Source organism: Mus caroli, chromosome 16, assembly GCF_900094665.2.
Source record: "Mus caroli chromosome 16, CAROLI_EIJ_v1.1, whole genome shotgun sequence".
NCBI lineage: Eukaryota > Metazoa > Chordata > Mammalia > Rodentia > Muridae > Mus > Mus caroli.
This window is the reverse complement of record NC_034585.1, coordinates 29,649,578-29,669,018: the sequence shown is the minus strand read 5'-3', so window position 1 is coordinate 29,669,018 and position 19,441 is coordinate 29,649,578. Positions and strand designations below refer to the sequence as shown.

General features: G+C 50.1%; 1 protein-coding gene across 15 annotated transcripts in view; it reads right to left on the bottom strand.

Moving 5' to 3' along the window:
- Tnk2 (tyrosine kinase non receptor 2) overlaps positions 1-17,803 on the bottom strand; it is a 39,230-nt gene extending 21,427 nt beyond the window's left edge. For 7 of the 15 annotated variants that reach the window (XM_029470581.1, XM_029470583.1, XM_029470585.1 and 4 more), the window contains exon 1: positions 473-809. In XM_029470581.1, the coding sequence (XP_029326441.1) occupies positions 473-550 (78 nt within the window). In that variant the 5' untranslated portion in view covers positions 551-809. Of the gene's footprint in view, positions 1-472; positions 811-2,917; positions 3,131-17,160 lie in introns of those variants that run through there. The other 8 variants (XM_029470589.1, XM_029470582.1, XM_029470593.1 and 5 more) reach the window with 5 other exon arrangements.
- Positions 17,804-19,441: the final 1,638 nt, after the last annotated feature.

The window sequence follows — 19,441 nt, the reverse complement described above, 5'->3', positions numbered from 1 at the left end:
CTAGGAAGGACACTGGGACCCTGGTGAAGAAAGAGGAGTCGGGTGGGATTCTAGTCCTGTTCCTACTGCTAAAGCTGGAGTGACTCCCCCCTAAGTCTCCCCCCAGCCCCAGTCTCTTTGTCTGTGAGGCACAGGCACTAGAGCAGTGACCTCTAGCTCGGGCAGCCTCCAATTCTGTGTGTGTGGCCCATAGCCTGGTGTGGAATCTACACCAGCTATGTGTGACACACGGGGCTCAATGGCCTGCATGTAAGCACACGCTAGACTGACCATCCAGACCCTAATACCCCCCCACACACACACACACACAAGGATGAATGCAGCTGACGGAAAGGAAAAGCACTCCAACCCGCAGACCTCAGGAAGGCATCCCTCAGTCCTGCCTACTCCTTGTCCCCCTGTACAGTGCTGCTACTGAGGGGCTAACCCTGTCCAGAGTCAGTCCATTTCCCGCCCCCGGGCCCCCACTCACTGTGTACAGCCGTCGCCGCAGTCTGGCCAGGAGAGGGAAGGAGAGCTCAAGGCCAGGAAATCGACGGGCTGCCGGCATCTCCACGACTGAAGCCCCTAAGTCACCCGGGCTATGGCCTAGCTTGAAAGTGGGCAGGCAAGGGCCCCAGCTTCTGAGTTTTATGCTCTGCCCAGAGGGTCGGGGGAACCTGTCCTAGAAATCCCCCAGATCTCACACAGAAGAAGGAAACATGGAAGAATGGAGTGGTGGCTTTGCTCCCCTCAAGCCCGGCTGGGTTTCCACAGCTGGTTGCAGGCTGGGTCCTCTGTCCTGTCTCTAGTGCAGTACTCACAGCTCTGGTCCTACTCCCAGGCTTCCCCCACTGCCTGCTTGCCCGCCTGTCCTCCTTCCCTCCCTCCCCAGCTGAGCGGCTGACACTGGCTGAAAAAAGACCTTTCTGAATCTCAGCCAAGAGGACAGCAGGAATGGGGGGGGGGGGGACTCTTCTTCCCAGCACTGGCCCCGCTGACTCCCCCTACACAAGGCTCCCTGTCTCCGGCTTCCACTGCAACTCTCGTAGGTGCAGAGAACCCCTGGGATCTCAGTGGGGGCTGTGAATCAAACAGCACATATAAAAAGGGGCTATAAGCCCCCTAAAGGCTTTTCTGGGTCTATGGGAGTCTTTCCCGGATTCTGTAGACAGATCCCTCAGAGACCCTCCCCCACACACATCCCAACCTTGGCTGGATGTCTCCTGGCTCAGACGCTAATGTGGCCCTGTTACCCTGGTGCCCGACGGAAATAGGAGGCAGGCAGCCTGCCAGAGTGGGACAATCCAGCCAAGAGCTGGGGGGGGGGTGAGAATCTCCACCCCTCCCCTGGGATTGCCTTGTGTAATGCCCACGACAACCAGGGTGCTTACTCCCCAGATTAGCTGGCAAAGATCCAAAACTCCCTCTAAATAAACAAACATGTCCTAAGCCCTCTACTGGGACAGTTCTACCTCAAAGCTATAGGAATCAGGCTGTTGGATATGTATCTTGTACAGCACCCAAAACACACAACAGCCTCAGCTTAGGGGATCTGGAGGCACTCCGTCAAGCTCCTGTGTGCCCCCATATTCTTACAGCTGACAAATGGTCCCTCTGCCCCTCAAAGGTGCCAGCTGCTCTACACCCCCTTGTTACAGCTCACACATACACCTGACAGCTGCAGGAAGTTCTTTTCTGCTCCCCACACCCAGCCATGCCTAAGGAGCCCCTGTTTCTTGTATACTGCTCTCTTGTCTGTCCCCATCCAGCTGGCTGCCAGCTCAGGGAGACACAGCTGGCTCACAAGGGAGGCAGCTGAGGTTGAGAGTTTTGGGGAGTCAGCATCCCAGACTCAATTTCCAGGATCTCTTCCAGAGTTTGAACTCCCTACTTGGAAAGACAACCATTTCCTATTCTAATTGGGGGAAGGGGCCTCCCAGCAATAGCCCTTCCCCACTGACGTTATTCATACAAAGAGTGTGGACTGTCAAGTACAGCCTCTCTCTTCAAGGCTCAGCAAATAATGGGTGTGAGGACTGAGGTCAGACTCAGGATTATGGACACTGTCTTTCTCCACAGGTTAGCTGACCACACCCTCAAGCTGGAGAAGACTACAGCCTATCCATCAGACCTAGGAGCCTGGAGTTATCAGTAAATTAATCAGGTTTATTACCTCTACTGCAAGTTGAGGCTGATTAGGTTGGCCAATTTAAAAACTCTAGGCACCCCAAAAATGCATGTCTCAAATCCACCAGAACCCCATGTCTGAACTCTCAGACATCTAAATAAAACGACCTGGCAGCTTACCCCATAGCAGGCAACAGTTCCTGGGCCTCTTTCTCCCCAGGGAAAACAGCCTTGACCTTTCAGACTCTCAATTCCCAGGCACATTCCCCCTTCTCCTGACAGCTACTGCCCTCTGGAGGCTAGGAAAGAAAGTGCTGGATCTCCAAGGGGAAGGAAGCAGCCCTGTGAATACTGTGCCTTTTTCGATAGCACCCGGGGATGTTTACATTGATACACATACTCAACGGGCCAGTTAATGAGCCTCCCCAAGCCACAGCTTCTTTCCACAAAGGAGTGAGCCTGAATACTAGTTGTGTGTCCCAGGCTCCTAAACTGCACCGCCGAAAGCCTAAAGGGCGGCTTATTTGGGCCCCTAGGGATCCATGCTTACTGAGTCAGATACCAGCATCAATAATTCACCACCACCATCACCTCAGACATATTCAACACACACACACACACACACACACCACCCGGCACCCAGCCTCCTGGCCCCAGAGATCTAGGGATTGGGAGTGGGATGGGGAGGAAAAAAAGCGCAGGCACCCTGGACTCTTCAGAAGCTCCTGCTGCAGAGAGCAGAGCTGGGCCCACGGATCACCAGCAGATGACGAGGCCAGAGCCTCACGTATCTCACTATCCCCATTACCTGCTGTCCCTCCTCGCCCCTAGCCAGGCGCTGGTAAGCAGATCTCTCCCCCATTGGGCCCAAAGTCCCACCACTGGGGCAGGGAGGAAAGCGATGCTGCCCGTAACCCCCGCCCCTCCACCCGCACCGGCAGCAGCAGCAGCACCCGCAGCGTCACTGCCCTGCGTCCGGGAGGGGGGGAGCGGGCCTCGAGCATCCTTCAGGAGGGGAGGGGCTGAAAAGGCTCCAATCCTGGCACCTGCATGAATTCTAAAGGCTCAGGTCCACAGCCAGCAGATTATCAGTCTCCCCTCTGGTTGAACTTACAGGCATCCCCTCCCCACCTCAGCCCCCTCCCTAGCTTCTATTCTCCTTAGTGTAGGGGTGTCCTTCAGGCACCTAACCGGCTAGCCGTGCCAGTCGCGACCCTTAGGAAGCCAGAGCGAGGCTCCACCCACTCTGATTTCAGAACCACTGCTCTGAACCTCAAGTCGCCTCCAGGACTGAAGCTCCAGGGCCACTTAATAGGACTACTGGCACCCAAACACGTTGATACTCAACAATACAATATGAGGGTTAACTAAGAAACCACAGACGCTCATCTCCTACTTCACCGAGCCCCTCCGACCAATCTTGGGGACTCAAACATCTTCCTCCATTACCCTCAGCACCCACCTTCTCAACGCCAAGAACACTTGGCGCCAACCTGGTGGGCAAGCCTACAAGTTCTAACTGGTAGCTCCCTAACTCACTCCTCATAGAAGCCACCCCCCACCCCCACCGCCAAGCCAACCCTCACCGGCAGGATGATAGACCCAGCCCAGCCCAGCCCAGCCCATTGCCCTCATCTATCCAGATCTGGACCTTTCCTCTCAAGACAGCATTGAGCCTGGGACTGAGAGAGCTCGGCCAACCACAGAACTGGAGAACCTAGATTGCTGGAGAGGTCACTTCAACACATGCTGGGAAAGATTGCATCAGTGAGCCCTGGGGTGAGGTTACGGCCAGTCAGCAAGTGCCATTGCAGAGGCTTCTCTCTCCCGCCAACCCTCAGGGCCCTAAGGTAACGTGTGTGTGTGTGTGTGTGTGTGTGTGTGTGTGTGGTGTGTGTGCGCGAACGCGCACCCCACGCACCCTCTCATTCCTATGGCATCTGAGGCATCCTCTGACTCCTTCCAACTAGTATTTAGAGCTCAGCTGAGCTCTAAGCACTCCCCCTTCCTGGGACAGGGCAGAGAAAAGAAATGTCTAGAAACTCCTGCCATTATCCCAAGGCAAAGGACAGGGTTTCTGGGAGGGTACTGAGTTCCCAGCAGGCTTCCTCTTCACACCGCCCATCTCGGAGCCGCTATGGCAGGGAGAGGGCTCTGCCAGGTCCTGGGTTCTAATCTGTACGGAAGCCTTGGTATCTCGCCATGGCGATGACAGACATTAGTCTTCAGAACAACTACAAGGATCCAAGGCTGGCAGGTTGATGAGAGAGCAGGCTGAGTGTGACTCGCCCATCCTGGTTTGCCCTGGCAGGCTGAACGAAGGTTCAAAACCATTCCCCCTCCCTGCTTACTCCAGCTCACCTCCAACATTATACTGCCATGAAATCCACAGAACCCAAACTGCCTCTGAGGTCTGGGGACCCAGTCAGTCCACACAAACACCTGCACCGTGCGTCAATCTCTCCTCTATCTCTCCATACCATGTAACTAAAAGACGCCAGCCAGCCTGGCTCTCTCTCTCCAACAGCAACAGCGAAGTCACAGATTCCCACAGAGAAGTAGATGTGACAAGCCACTTCCAGCCAAGACGATTTTTTTCCCCTCCAAAACAATCTACTATATTCTTAGGAATATATGGCAACCTAACAAGCAAGCTTCCCTCCTCTGGTAACCACAGGAGGAATAACATCTCGGCAAAGAAGTGGAGGTCACAGCTCCTCCCCAAGCCACAACACGGGATTATCCACCTCTCATATGAACCCCACCTCATCAGGCCTGCTCCACTCACCTCTATGTATGCAGGGCCCAGGCTTCTGAATGAAGGCCAGGCTGGTTCCCCTCAAGACCTCATCCCAGAGGGAACTGTACCAAGCAACCCCACACCTTCAGGTCAGTGTGCTATGACATCACTGGTCTGAGAAGGCAGCTGGCCAGAGGCCAAGGAAGAGAAGGGAGTGATTCAGTCACACACCAGGGCTGCCCACACCCTCTCCCTCTTCAAGACAAGGGACCCACTCACTCCCAAGGAGCTGGCTAGCTGAGGTCCTGTGGCTGGGCCAGGCTGAGCTGTTTTCCCTAGGGATACTGGGCCCACAGAGTAAGGTCACCCTGAAACCTCGTCACCATCATCCTTGTATTTTAAAAAAATATTTTACTGGAAATCTAATTAAGGAAATCATACATAGAGAATTAGAGAACCTTTTAAAGCATACACGGTGGTATTTGAACGTTAAGCTGGTTTGTCTTTACAATTACGACACACTTTCCTGATCACCACTCTTTGAGCTGCAGTAAACGTCTTTGATTTCTGTCATCGCATTGTTATTTTTTTATAACCCACTGAATCCAATGCTGCCCAAGTGCTCATGGGTCTGAGGCCATCCACTGGAACCAGAGCTACTTACCAGTGGCCACACCCCAAAGGAAAAGGGCACTCCCTTACCTACCAACAGCAATTTCTAAAGACTTCAGACCACACCCTTCCTTCTACTCACAAAGAATGATTAACCCCTGGGGTTCTGCTTCCTCACTCTTAGGTCCTCAACTGCCACCCTATGAGGTCCCCACTCCTAGGTCAAAATTTACAGAGCAGTCCCGGCAGGGTGCAGCACTGGTTAACATAATCTGCACAGCCCAACCTAGAGTGCCCACACCCCATCACCTCCTGCTTGGGATGCCACCACTATTCCTGATTGGTAGCTACTTCCAATACCTGCCCAGCATCCTAGGGCAAACACACACACCAACCTCCCCAGGCCAGAAGCCACATCCTCACCTGCAGCCACGACTCCCCCAGGCCACCACCCAGTCACCACTTTAACCTCTTCAGCTCCTCCCACCTACACTGGAAAGGTCTTTGTGATACCTGTGTCCTGGCCTTCAAGATGAATTCCTATATATCTTTAAGACCCTAATCAAATGCTATCATTTCTCTAAGCTCCCACTTCTATCCTCGAACAGTTGCTTCCACCAACGCCCCTGGGTTGTTAAAGGAATGCATATAAATAAAAGAAGAAAAACTTAAAACTCTCATGGAAGAGCCAAAAGTATTTTTAGAAATTATTCATCACGGGGCTGGAAAGATGGCTCAGTGGTTAAAAGTACTGGCTGCTCTTCCAAAAGACCAAGGTTCAAGTCCCAGCACTTACATGGGCTTACTTACAACAATGTCTAGAACTCCAGTTCCAGGGATTATCACTCCCTCTTTTGGGCTCTGTGTGCACTGCACTCGTGTGGTGCACTGTGCATAGACATACATTCAAGTGAAAATGCCCATAACACATAAATAAATTAAAAAAATAGTATATTCCAGTCCTTAAAGAGTTATTATTTGTGTAACTCTTTGGGTAATTGCATAATTCTACTGTGATAACCATTAGCACAGACTTCTAATGTGGTTAGTGCCTTGTAAAATAGCCAGAATCCAGCAAGATATATATATATATATATATATATATATATATATATATATATATATAATAGAGCTTAGAAGGACGTCGTCAGCCTTTGTGACAGACAGCGTAGGTACAGCGTAGACAGAAAGGCAGCCTCCTTCCCCATGAGCTGCTGCCACGTGGCTGCCCAGTGGATACCAGGAGCAAGTCGGATCACCTTCTCTCGGCCTTGGCTTTCCTCACCTTCCCCCTACCATGATGTAGCCCTTGCTGGCCTCAAACTCTGACTGTCTTGACTTTCCAAATACTGAGATTAAAAGTGTGTACCACCAGGCCCTATTGCTCCTCACTGTTTTCAATCCAAAGAAGACAATTCCTTTATGGAAAGAGGGGCTGTCAAGCATTTCAATTACTTTTGCCCCAGACCCACTAAACTACCCAAGGACAACACAGGCAGAGAAGAGTGTAAAACAGCTTTCTTTCTTTCTTTTTTTTTTTTGGTTTTTTCGAGACAGGGTTTCTCCGTATAGTCCTGGATGTCCTGGAACTCACTTTGTAGACCAGGCTGGCCTTGAACTCAGAGATCCGCCTGTCTCTGCCTCCCAAGTGCTGGGATTAAAGGCATGCGCCACCACCACCTGGCATAAAACAGCTTTCTTACTGGACTACAGGGAACCAGATTTGGGCTCAGACTGCCACATGGGTTGACCAGATGGACGCCTGTATCTATACGGCATCCCAGACTTCCCAGGGACCTGGGGAAGGGAGAATGTTGGGCCAGGGGGAGAGTGGGGTACAGAAGCAAGAATAGAAGCGTCATAAGAATGGAAGCCTTTTCACGGTGAATCCCCTTCAACTTCAGAGGGAAGGGAGATTCTGCCTCCTCAGCCTGCACTAAGCACCCACATGATGGTCTTGATGGGACCATGAAGTTGTTTTGTGCTCCCCCAGCTAAAGAGAAGCACACTGAGATCCATAGCATCCTATCATGCTCCTGTATCTCTGTCTTCCTATCAACACCCCCAACAATGTGTGACCAAGGTCAAATGCCCGTAGCTGTCTAGCCCATGTGTGACACATACTTTTGCACCAGGGCTTGGATATCAACTTGCAGATCTCTCACCCACTGCCCTGCCCAGGGTACCCTCATAGCACCAAAACCTATCACTGGCTCCAGGAGAAAGGGTGTGTGTGTGTAGAGAGGAGGGGGAAGAGGAGAATGCAGTTGGTCACTGCCAGACCTCTTCCAGGGCAGGGTAGAGCCACCCAGCTGGCCACCCTGCCTACTTCTGACTCTAGCTTTGCCCACCCCCACTCCTTCAGCAAGAGCCCGGAGCTGAAGTGGCCTATTGTTGAGCCCTGGCCGAGGGGTGAGGAAAAGAGCAATAGCAAAGATGCGCCAGAGCTGTGCGCTGTAGAACATTCACCGTGCAGTGTGCACTGCCCACACCCTTCCGACCAAAGCCCCAGCAACTGGTACACAGGCACCACTGCAGGCTTGAGGCCCCAGGAGAGTCTGGGAATAGTAAAAGTGTCAGTGAATGTCAAATCCCACTGCATCCTGCCTGTTTGATCACAAGCAAATGTTAGATTCTGAATGGGTAAGGGACGTGCCTGGCCCAAAGCATGAAAGGAGGGGTCATCAGGAGTGGATACCAAGAGGTGAGGAAGCATAGCTGTCACAGTTTAGGCCAGAAGAGGCAGTGCCAAAAAGAGGTGAGGTGTTGGGAGAGAAAGCTAAAAATGCTCAAATTCAAGAGTATGGCTAGTTAACTCTAGGAACTATCTTCCCAAACTCCAAGTGACGGGCCCTCTACTACCCTGCAGAGGCCCTTCTGTCTGCATAGAGAAACACACTAAGTCTCTGCACAGTATCCCAGGAGGCACTACTGACGACAGGGAGACCACACAGTAAATGCCAAGATCACAGCTCCCTTCTCTTCCTGCTCCAGAAACCTGGGGGCTCCCTGCTGGCAAGACAAGGGATGTCTTCTGGACTCCAAGCAAGCCAAGAAAGATATAAAGACACTCAAACTAGAGGCTTCCAATAAATGGCCTATTCAAGTCACCACAGAAAATGGTCAACAATCCACCCAGCACCACACAGCCTCACAAGCGTCTTCCTTGATTAGAAGCGAAAACAAAAATTATCAAATACCAAATAAAGCCTCAACTTGGGAGAGAACAAAACATATACAAAAAAGCAACTGGGGGGGGGGGGACAGGCTCTAGAGAAGAAAATTTCAGACAGAAAATTCTCAGTAATATGCTTAAAGTGATAAAATGTATCCACAAAATAAGAACAAGGGCCGTTTTTTTGTGTTTAAACCAAGGAAACAAAGTATCAAAAACAACTGGGCTGTAGAGAAGGCTCAGCCCTTAAGGTTCATGCCTGCCCTCCAAGTCTGCCACCTAAGTTCCATCCTGAGTTTGCTCCCCAGGAAACACAGTGGAAGAAGAGTACCAACGTTCACAAGCTATCTTCTGATGGCCACACATGGGCCATCACAGCATGCATGTACTGCTTTAAGATCACCCGTAAGAAAGCAGACTAGGCTAGGGAGATGGCTGCAAAAGTGCAAGGACCTGAATCTGTATAAAGTGTATGAATCTGCCCGGCAGTAGTGGCACACACCTTTGATCCCAGCACTTGGGAGGCAGAGGCAGGCGGATTTCTGAGTTCGAGGCCAGCCTGGTCTACAGAGTCAGTTCCAGGACAGCCAGGGCTATACAGAGAAACCCTGTCTTGAAAAACCAAAAAATAAAAATAAAAATAAATAAAAAGGGGCTGGCGAAATGGCTCAGCAGGTAAGAGCACCCAACTGCTCTTCCAAAGGTCCTTAGTTCAAATCCCAGCAACCACATGGTGGCTCACAACCATCCATAACATGATCTGACTCCCTCTTCTGGTGTGTCTGAAGACAGCTACAGTGTACTTACATATAATAAATAAATAAATCTTTAAAAATAAATAAATAAATAAATAAATTGTGTGTGTGTGTGTGTGTGTGTATTATGAGTCTACACAACCCCACTTTAAAGCCAGCAAGTAGCACTGGCTCACTGGCTCAAAATGAAGTAGAAAACTAGGGTTGTCCCTTAATCTTCACACATGTACTACATGTGCAAAGCATGTACACATTCACATTCACAGACAAATCATATATACTGACAGAGAGAGAGAGAGCGAGCAGACAAAGGAGAAAACATCCATACCCATCCCAAATAGCAGGCAGGCTCACAGCAGGCATTTCTAAGTACAGGCTACTGTTTTGTTGTTATTGTTGTTTTTGAGACAGGGTTTCTCTGTGTAGCCCTGACTGTCCTGGAACTCTCTTTGTAGACCAGGCTGGCCTCAAGCTCAGCGACTGCCATGCCTATGCCTCCCAAGCACTGAGATTAAAGGCATGCACCACCATGCTCCACTGGCCACTGTCTTTTAAGCCTAATGTACACACAAGCCACAAATGCAGATTCTGAATTCAAAGATAAAGGCTGAGTCCAAGAGTCTGAATTTACAACAAGCTTTTGAGAGATGCTGTGGTCACTGGTCCATAAAATACCATCTGAAATCAAGGATCTCTTAACTCTTAGTTCTTTATCCAGCTGAGCATTGAAACCACCTAGGCATTTTGAAAATGTCAACATTGGACTCCATTCCGTATGATTCTAATCAAATTGGTCTAATCAGTCCTGAAGCCTCTTTAGATGGATCTGAACTTGGGCTGAGAAGCACAGCTCTAGACAAACCTCTAATTGTGGCAATCATTTTTCCTGGCCTAGCCAATCCGTTGTTGACGTGGTAGCTTTTAGAAAGTACACACTCTTCACATCATGAAAATCAGCATCAGCTTACAGACCTACTCATTTTTTTTTTTTTTTTTTTTTTTTTTTTTTTTTCGAGACAGGGTTTCTCTGTTTAGCCTTGGCTGTCCTGGAACTCACTTTGTAGACCAAGCTGGCCTCGAACTTAGAAATCCACCTGCCTCTGCCTCCCAAGTGCTGGGATTAAACCNTTTTTCGAGACAGGGTTTCTCTGTGTAGCCTTGGCTGTCCTGGAACTCACTTTGTAGACCAAGCTGGCCTCGAACTTAGAAATCCACCTGCCTCTGCCTCCCAAGTGCTGGGATTAAACCTACTCACTATTGAGGTCGTTCTAAATCCCAAGTCTCATTAACGTGAGTGGAAAGGGAATTTATTCTGAGAATTTTCCCTTGTTAGATTCCCATACTCAGCCTGACCTTTCAAAACACAATTTTTTTTTTAACGTGACTTTTAAGTTTCAGTAAGTCGAGGCTCTCTGGGAAGGAGCCATCTTTTAGGGAGCTATTGATTAGCTAATGGGACAGTATAGTTTCAACAGCTCTTCATGCAGCAAAGGACTTTAAACTTCAACACTCTGATGGTTTGGATAGGAAGTGCTCTCAGAAAGGCTCATGGTCAAGGCGTGGTCCATGGCATTTTGGTGTTACCGAGAGTGACTGGATCATGAGGTGTCTGACCTGGTCAATGAATCAATTATTTGATTGAGTCACGATCTGAGGCCATTAGCAAGCCATGGATCTGGCAAAAGGAAACAGGTCACTAAGGACGTGCTTTTGACATCTGCCCCTTCCTGTCTAACTTCCTACCTCCAGGAAGTTCCAAGCATTGCCCTGCCATGCCCTTCTGCAGCTACAGACTGCCTCACCATAGGCCCAAAAGCCATGGAGCTATCCAAGCCCAGACCGAAGCCATCTCTCCAAGCATTTCCAGGCAGTTATTTTATTACAATGATAAAATAACTAATGTAAGTGAGTGCAAACTATGAAACCTGAAACACAATGGCTCACACCCTCAAGACTCGGAAGGGAAGCAGTTTCTGACCTAGATCTCTATATTCATGTAACCACCAACTAAGCATAGCCTGCTACGGGCACTATCAAAGGCTTCCTCTTCCGACACTACACAGGATGTGTGCTACCAAAACCATCAAGAGGAGGAAGTATGGTCTGAACAGGAAATGGCCCACAGGCTCAAGTGTTCTGGTATACGGTCCCCAGCTAGTGATGCTGTTTTGGTAATCTGTGGGACCTTCAGATGGGGCTAGCTAGGGGAATGGGGGATTTACAGCCCAGACTCCAGCACAGGTATTCTCTGCTTCCTGAAATAAGGAGTGAGCCATACCATATAGTCCTGCTACTATGGAAGGAGTTGCCTGCCACCATACCTTCCCCAGCCCCATGATGAGCTGTATCCCCTGACCATTGATTACATCATAGTGAGACCCCTGTCAAGAAAGAAAAGAGTCTGTCATGCCTTCAATCCCAGCAGAGGCAGACAGATCTCTGAATGTGAGGCCAGCCTGAACAACTGAGTAAGCTCCAGGACAGTCAGGGGTATACAAAGAAACCTTATGTCAAAAAAAATTTTTTAAGGAAGGAAGGAAGGAAGAAAGAGAGAAAAGGAAGAATGAAGTCTGTTTAATACTGATCTGATTTGGTTAGAAGCCTGAAACCTTTCTGTCCAGGGTATTTTTGCATTGAATCCTGGAACCTGCTCTACAGTTCTGCTTTTTAGCCCCTGCTGTGTGTTTACTAATATGAGAGCATGGTTCTATGTATGGAGTTGTGTACATTTTTCTTTGCATAACTATGTCAAATGAGTTAAAAAAAAAAAAAAACTAAAAGTCATGAATAATGCTGCACACCTTTAATCCTGACACTTGGGAAGAAGGGTCAGGTGGATCTCTGTGAGTTCAAGACTAGCCTGGTCTATAGAGTACATATCAGGCCAATCAGGTATACATGGTAAGGCCCCCATCTCAAAAAAAAATTTTTTTTTAATTAAATCCTCTTGTAAAAGGGGGTGGGGTTAAAAAAATGGCTTAGCAGCCGGGCAGTGGTGGCGCACACCTTTGATCCCAGCACTTGGGAGGCAGAGGCAGGTGGATTTCTTTTTTTTTTTTTTAAGATTTATTTATTTATTATATGNAAGTACACTGTAGCTGTCTTCAGACACTCCAGAAGAGGGTGTCAGATTTCGTTATGGATGGTTGTGAGCCACCATGTGGTTGCTGGGATTTGAACTTCGGAAGAGCAGTTGGCGCTCTTAACCACTGAGCCATCTTGCCAGCCCGGCAGGTGGATTTCTGAGTTCAAGGCCAGCCTGGTCTACAAAGTGAGTTCCAGGACAGCCAGGGCTATACAGAGAAACTCTGTCTCAAAAAACAAAAACAAACAAACAAACAAAAATGGCTTAGCACTTAAGAGCACTGGCCACTCTTCCAGAGAACCTGGGTCAAGTTCCCTACATCCACACAGCAACTCACAACTGTCTGTAATTTTAGTTCCAGGGGATCAGGCACCTCCTTCTGGCCCCTGTTGGGCACCAGGCACATATGTGGTATATATACATCCATGCTGCCAAAACACTCATGCAATGCACACAAAAATAAATAAAATCTAAGAAGAAAGAGAATAAGGGGCAGTTAGCTTTACAAGACGAAAGAGAAAAAAAAAAATGTCCTAAGTTGAGAAGACGGAGCTGAAACCCCAGGGAAGGGTACAGTGCTTACAATTCAGAGCACTAGAAAGGAGGCAGCCCCAGAGATCTCTGCCAAAGGTCCCTCAGGAATCTGCTGGGCGGCTCTCAGCCTGTGAAGAAACTGACAAGACTGGGGAAGGACCACCCAGGGGGTAGGAAGAAAATGGCACTGAGCACTTACCACTCCAGGAGAGTGCGTGCTCTCTCTCGGCAGTAACTAGAGATTATTTTTTTATTATTACTCATAGTAGCTTAGAAGTTAAGGTTCTTATTTAAACAAACCAGTGTCAGTGTGGTATGGGTTTTGTAACATAACTGGTTCAAAGAGAGGAGAAATGGTGGCATATCATTTCAGGTTCTTACTCTAACATCACTTGACAGGAAACTACAGAAAGTAAAAGATGCACACTATGAGTGCCCAGCCCTCTTGTCTCCATTCTGAGTGCCAGGGCTACCAACATGCAACACTATGCCTGACTCCACAAAAGAGCTTAGCAACCCAGGCGTGGAGTGCAGACCTATAATCCCAGCACTAGGGAAGCAGGGGCTGAGGCAGGAGGCTATGCAGATTCCAAGACTAGCCTAAGCTATTTAGCAAGTTCAAGGCCAGTCTGGGTTGTAGATGCCCAACCTCAAAAACAAAACAAAACAAAACCAACAAAACTTAACAAATTACTTACAAGTGGTACATATTTATATACTATTATGTAATTCATGTTAACAGATCAAAACAGAAATTCCACTGACCGACACAAAGCCTCAAGTCCAACAACCAACCATACTGATTAACCCCAGTACTCAGGAGGCAGAGGTAGGTAGATCTCTGAGTTTGAAGCCAATCTGGTCTACAAATCAACATCCAGGACAGCAGGGCTCCACAGAGAAACCCTGTCACAGAAAACAAAGAACAAACAAACACCTCTCATCAACAGGCAGATGAGGAGAGTTTTCCAGCCGATGCATTTGTACATGAAATACCTACAAGCTACAGCATGCTTGACGGTGAAGGACTTAAAGTGTTTCCCTCAGGGATCAGCACTGAGGTATCCATTCTCCTATGACAGATGATATAGCTGTTATGAACAGACAAGAAAAGGAAACATATTGCAGACACAGAGGTCAGAAAGGTAAAATAAAACTGTTTTTTGCTAGTCAATGACCCTGAGACTACCGAGAAAGTGGATCCTCCAGAAAAGCTAAAAACTGCTAGAACTAAGTCAGTTTCAAGAGGTTTCAGGACTTTAAAAGTCACTGTGTGTGGTACTCATCTGTAGTTTCGGCACCCAGGCAGGCCTGAGAACTGAAAGCCAATCTGAGTTCCATTTCTAGATCCCACAGGTGGCCGGAGAACCTACTCTGGAGAGCTGTCTCTGACCACATGTGCATCTGATTGGTTCAAGGCCAGCTACATAGGGAGTTTGAAGTCAGTCTGGGACACATAAGATCCTCTCTAAAAATAAAAAAACAAAAAGGTCTAGCAAGATGGTTCACTCGTTACCATGCCTGACCACTTGAATTGGGTTCCTAGACTCACATCATGGAGGAACACTGACTCCCAAAAGTTTTTCTCTGGCATAACACACACACACACACACACACACACACACACACACACAAATAAATAAGTAAATGTGAATAAAACTAAGTCAAAAACAACAGCAGAGTGCAGTGAAGGGAGAAACTAGGAAAAAGATGGTTAAAATGCAAGCCGCAAACTACAAGAAAATATACACAACCACGCATTTCATAAGATTGATAATCTGAATATATTTTACAAATCCTTTAAAACAATATGAGAAAGATGCACAACGGGTAAACAATGTATACAGATACCCTATCAAAAACGCCCACTTGGCAAATGAGTACATGAAAAGACGCCCAACATTAGTCACTCAGGGTGTTAATTAAAGCCATAATCATACGCCACAGACCTCCTAGAATGTCTAAAGTTAAAGATACCACAAAACAATGCATGATAGGTGTGTAAAATTGTTCAACCATTTTGAAAGACAGCCTGTCCTGTAGGTTTGGGGAGGGGGTTGAGGTTTTTGGGGGCTGCTGTTTGTTTGCTGAGCTGGGGTCCTGCTGGGTTGCTCAGACTGGGTTTTAGCTCCTGGTCTATTGCCCCAAGATCCCAAGGAGTTGGGCCTACGTACATGCCACCAAAGCCAGCTATTTGTTTTATGGGGGTTTTTGTTTTGTTTTGTTGTTTTGTTTTTTGGGTTTTTGTTTGTTTGTTTGTTTGTTTTTTCCGAGACAGGGTTTCTCTGTATAGCCCTGGCTGTCCTGGAACTCACTCTGTAGACCAGGCTAGCCTCGAACTCAGAAATCCGCCTGCCTCTGCCTCCCGAGTGCTGGGATTAAAGGCGTGCGCCACCACGCCTGGCCAGCTATTTGTTTTAAAAAGAGATATATTTTTACTTAAATTTATTTCTAACTGGTAAATATGGGTTATGTGATAAGTCTAGAAGTCCCTTAAAGGTTAAAATGCTCACCTACAATATAATCCATCTATTCTAGCCCTAAGAATTTACCTGGGAGAAATAAAAGCCAATATCCACAAAAAAACCAAACACGATCACTCAAAGAAGCTGTACTTGTAATACCAAATCCGAGTGACACAGACATAAGAGACCGCTGACAATGACTGGGAATGAACCAATGCGATACATGCAACTTACATTGGGGAGATGTGAAACAGGGATGTTGCTCCAGAGAAGCCAGACTCTAAAAGGTCACTAACTGACTTCCATTTACACAAACTCCTAGGCACAGCAAGCTCAGGGAGTACCAAAGAGCAGACCAGTTGCTCTCCTGTTCATCCTAAAGTGCAGGCAAGGCAACCTAAAGGAAGTGTGAAGGTGTATGCTTATGTATGTGCTGAGAGCAGAATTCTCTCCACTGAAACCAGTGAGCCAGAACCACTCTGGTCATTCCAGGAGAGCTTGGCACCGTGGACACAGCAGTTAAACTTCCGGTGTCTGAATGTTTGAGAGACAATGTGACTGGCACGGGATGAAGCTGACAGACGGGTTGGGTTTGCCAGAGTCGGCAAACCGGCTCCTCCAGCAGTCCTAGCCACCACTACCCCTTCTTCTGCCCCCACAGGAGAACCCTATCTCCACCCAGGCCTGTTCAGAACCCGGGTATGGGAGTCCATCTGACTCATAGGCGCACGGTGGGCTAGGGCAGAGATATTCCTGGTGAAGGCTCTGAGACAGTAACTCTGGATCCATCCCACTGGCGGGCTGGAAGTGCAAGAACTTTTGACAAGGCTAGGGAAATAAAGACAGAGGCTGTAGGCTGTCAACCAAGACCTCCTGAACCAGGAAAGCGGTGGGTTCATGTGCCAACAAGAAATCAAATCTACCCATTGGCCTGCAGGCTCCACCTCTAGGCGGCGCCAAGAAGGAGCCACGGTCGCAGGGATGTGAGGAGGTCTTAATAGGATACCACAGGCTTCTCTATTTGCCAGCTTCCAGAGTGAGGTCAAGGCATGGGTAGCAGCCGCTGGTACAACCTCCCTTCCCATTCCATTCAGAAATGAAGACCTCACCAGTTGCTCTCTGCTCTTCTACCCATCCTTGGCTTTGGGCCCACAGCATAATCAACCGTGACAAAACCGTGTGGCAAGGCGCAGGCCAGGCTCGTGCCCAAGTCACTACTGGCTGCCACACTCACGTGACCAACAGGACTACAAGATAAGGCACGGCGGCTAATGCAACACTATCCATTTTCCCTTTCGGGAGGACTTGAGGCCAGTGATGCAGGTTGCACAACAGCTTGCACAGAGACACACCTACCTCCACCAGCAGATAGGTGAAGGGGATGACTTAGTCCCTGGGGCTATCCTGCCTTCTCTTCCCTCTGCCTATACCAGGCAGCCACTCAAATGGTTCCACATCCAGTCTAGACTTGAAAGAGATGACTACTCCACTACAGCAGCTGCTACTTACAATTGTATGTGGTGGGTGCTTGCGTGTGTGCGCGTGCCTGCGTGCGGGTGTGCATGTGTGTGTGCGTGAGGGGTGATGCCCAGATTGGTCAACCAGAGAGGACTAGGGATGTTTGGAACCCATTCTCCGAGGCTTCTAATCACATCAACTCCGATAACAATATTGGCCATCCGTACCTGAGTTTCCAGCTGTCCCCAGGCAGACACTGCTTCGAGGATGCTCAGACTTGAGGTAGCAGAAAGGATCTTGCAGGCCAGTGCCTACCCTCCAGCAATATCTTCCAAAGGTCAGGTTCACAGCGCTCTTCTGCTCCCCAATCCCCTACATCTTCCTGCATTACTCTTGGCACTAGAGCAACCCTGATGCCAGCAAGGAAGGCAGCTTGCCGATTACCACCTCCTTCGTCGTCTGCGCCTGCGGGTCCTGTGTCCCCCTTGGAATCCCTCTCCCGCTGGAGACCCTTTACCGTTCAGATACGTCTCCTGAACAGCCCACACTACCTGGCCCTCTTGCACCCCGGGCAGCCAATTTGCTTCCTGCACCCCCAGGCGCCCCTCTCCTTCAGGCCCCCGGGGCCCTACAGGCCTGGCTCTCCCCAGCAGCTCGAGTCTGTCCCCACTCGCTAGGGATGCTCCAAGGACCACCGCTTCCCCGCCCAGATGCCTGCAGCTCTCCCAGCTGCGCTCGTCCGAACTTTCGAGCTCCTCCGTGCGCGGGCAGGGGCCGTGCGCCAACTCGGGCAGCTCCTCTGGCTGCCGCAGAAGCCTGCGTGGGCTGCCCTCCCCGCGCTCCTGCACCCCGGCACGGGCCTCGCCGCGCTCCTGCACTGCGGGGCCGCCTCCCCCCTTCTCCTGCTGCTGCCTGCGGGGCCCCAGGCCCTCCTCCTGCGCCACCGGCCCGCCGGCCGAGCCCGTCCAGCGCGCCGGGCGCCTCCAGTCCGCGGCGTCGGGCGGCCCCCACACCACCCCCAGACTAGGCTCGTGACCGCGGCCGCCCCGCTCCTGCACCCCCAGCCCCACGCCGCCCTCCTCCTGCACGGCCGGACCCACCCCGCCCTGCTCCTCCACGCCGAGCTTCAGCCCGCGAAGAAGCTGCGGGCCCCAGCTGAGCCGCCCGACGCGCGCCGGCTGCTGCTCCGGCAGCGCGGGGCTCAGCCCGCCGCGCTCCTCCTGCGCCCCCCGCCGCCGACCCCCCGCGCCCGCCGCGCCGCGCACGCGCCTGCCCCCCAGAGGCCGCGCGCTCCCGCCCCTCCAGATGGTGCTGCCCTGCGCGCCCCCGCCCCGCGGCTTCCGCCTCGGCCCCGAGCGGGCCCGGCGTCCCGCCCTCGCCTCCCACACTCGACCTCGGCCACCCCGGCGCCGCGCCGCAGGTGCTGCGGCCCCGCGAGCCGGCGGCCCTCCAGCCGGGTTCTCAGAGCCCGCGCGCGCCTGCGCCGCCCTAGGGGGTGGGGCCCTCTGGGGTGGCTCCGCCTTCTTAAAGAGCCCTGGTACACACACACACACACACACACACACACACACACACACACACACACACACACAAAATGAAGTTCAAAATTAGGAGGTTTCATCGATTAAAAAATTCAAGTGAGAACAAGTCCTGGAATAAGAGTCTAAATTTAGCCAGCACTTGGGAGGCAGAACAGGCAGATTTCTGAGTTCGAGGCCAGCCTGGTCTACAAAGTGAGTTCCAGGACAGCCAGGGATACACAGAGAAACCCTGTCTCGAAAAACAAACAAACAAACAAACAAACAAACAAACAAACAAGAGTCTGAATTTAGGGGGAGGGATGTCGGGGGATAAGGGCCAGTGTAACACACTGGACAGGGAAGGTCTCACTAGCAGCCCAAGCCAGCTTCGAACTTGTGACACTCCTTGCTGCTGTCTCCTGAATGTTTAAAATTCAGAGGCATTTCAGTTGCTGAGGGTTTACCCTGTGAGAGTAAAAACTCGCTTCTACCTTTTCTCAATTGCTTCTGCTTCAATTTAGCCACCAGGCAGAAGAAACTGGACGTGCATTCTTTCCCTGGGACCAACTCTTCCAGAGCAGGCTCTTCCAGAACAGGAGGGTTTGTCTCTAGCCAGTTCTTTTCTTTTTTCTTTTTCTTTTTTAAAGATTTATTTACTATTATAAGTACACTGTAGCTGGCTTCAGACACACCAGAAGAGGGCATCAGATCTCATTACAGATGGTTGTGAGCCACCATGTGGTTGCTGGGATTTGAACTCAAGACCTTCGGAAGAGCAGTCAGTGCTCTTAACCACTGAGCCCTCTCTCCAGCCCCGCCAGTTCTTTTCTGATGGGAGCTTTGGTTAGAAACTGCCCCCTCAGAAGTGCCAGCATCCTCCCTCCCACTCCTCCCTCTTGGGTCCTCTCTTTCCTTGCACACAGGTAGCCTTCCTCTCCCCCAGAAAGAAAAAAAGAGAGTGAGATTCCCCAAAGTCAATGCAATGTGA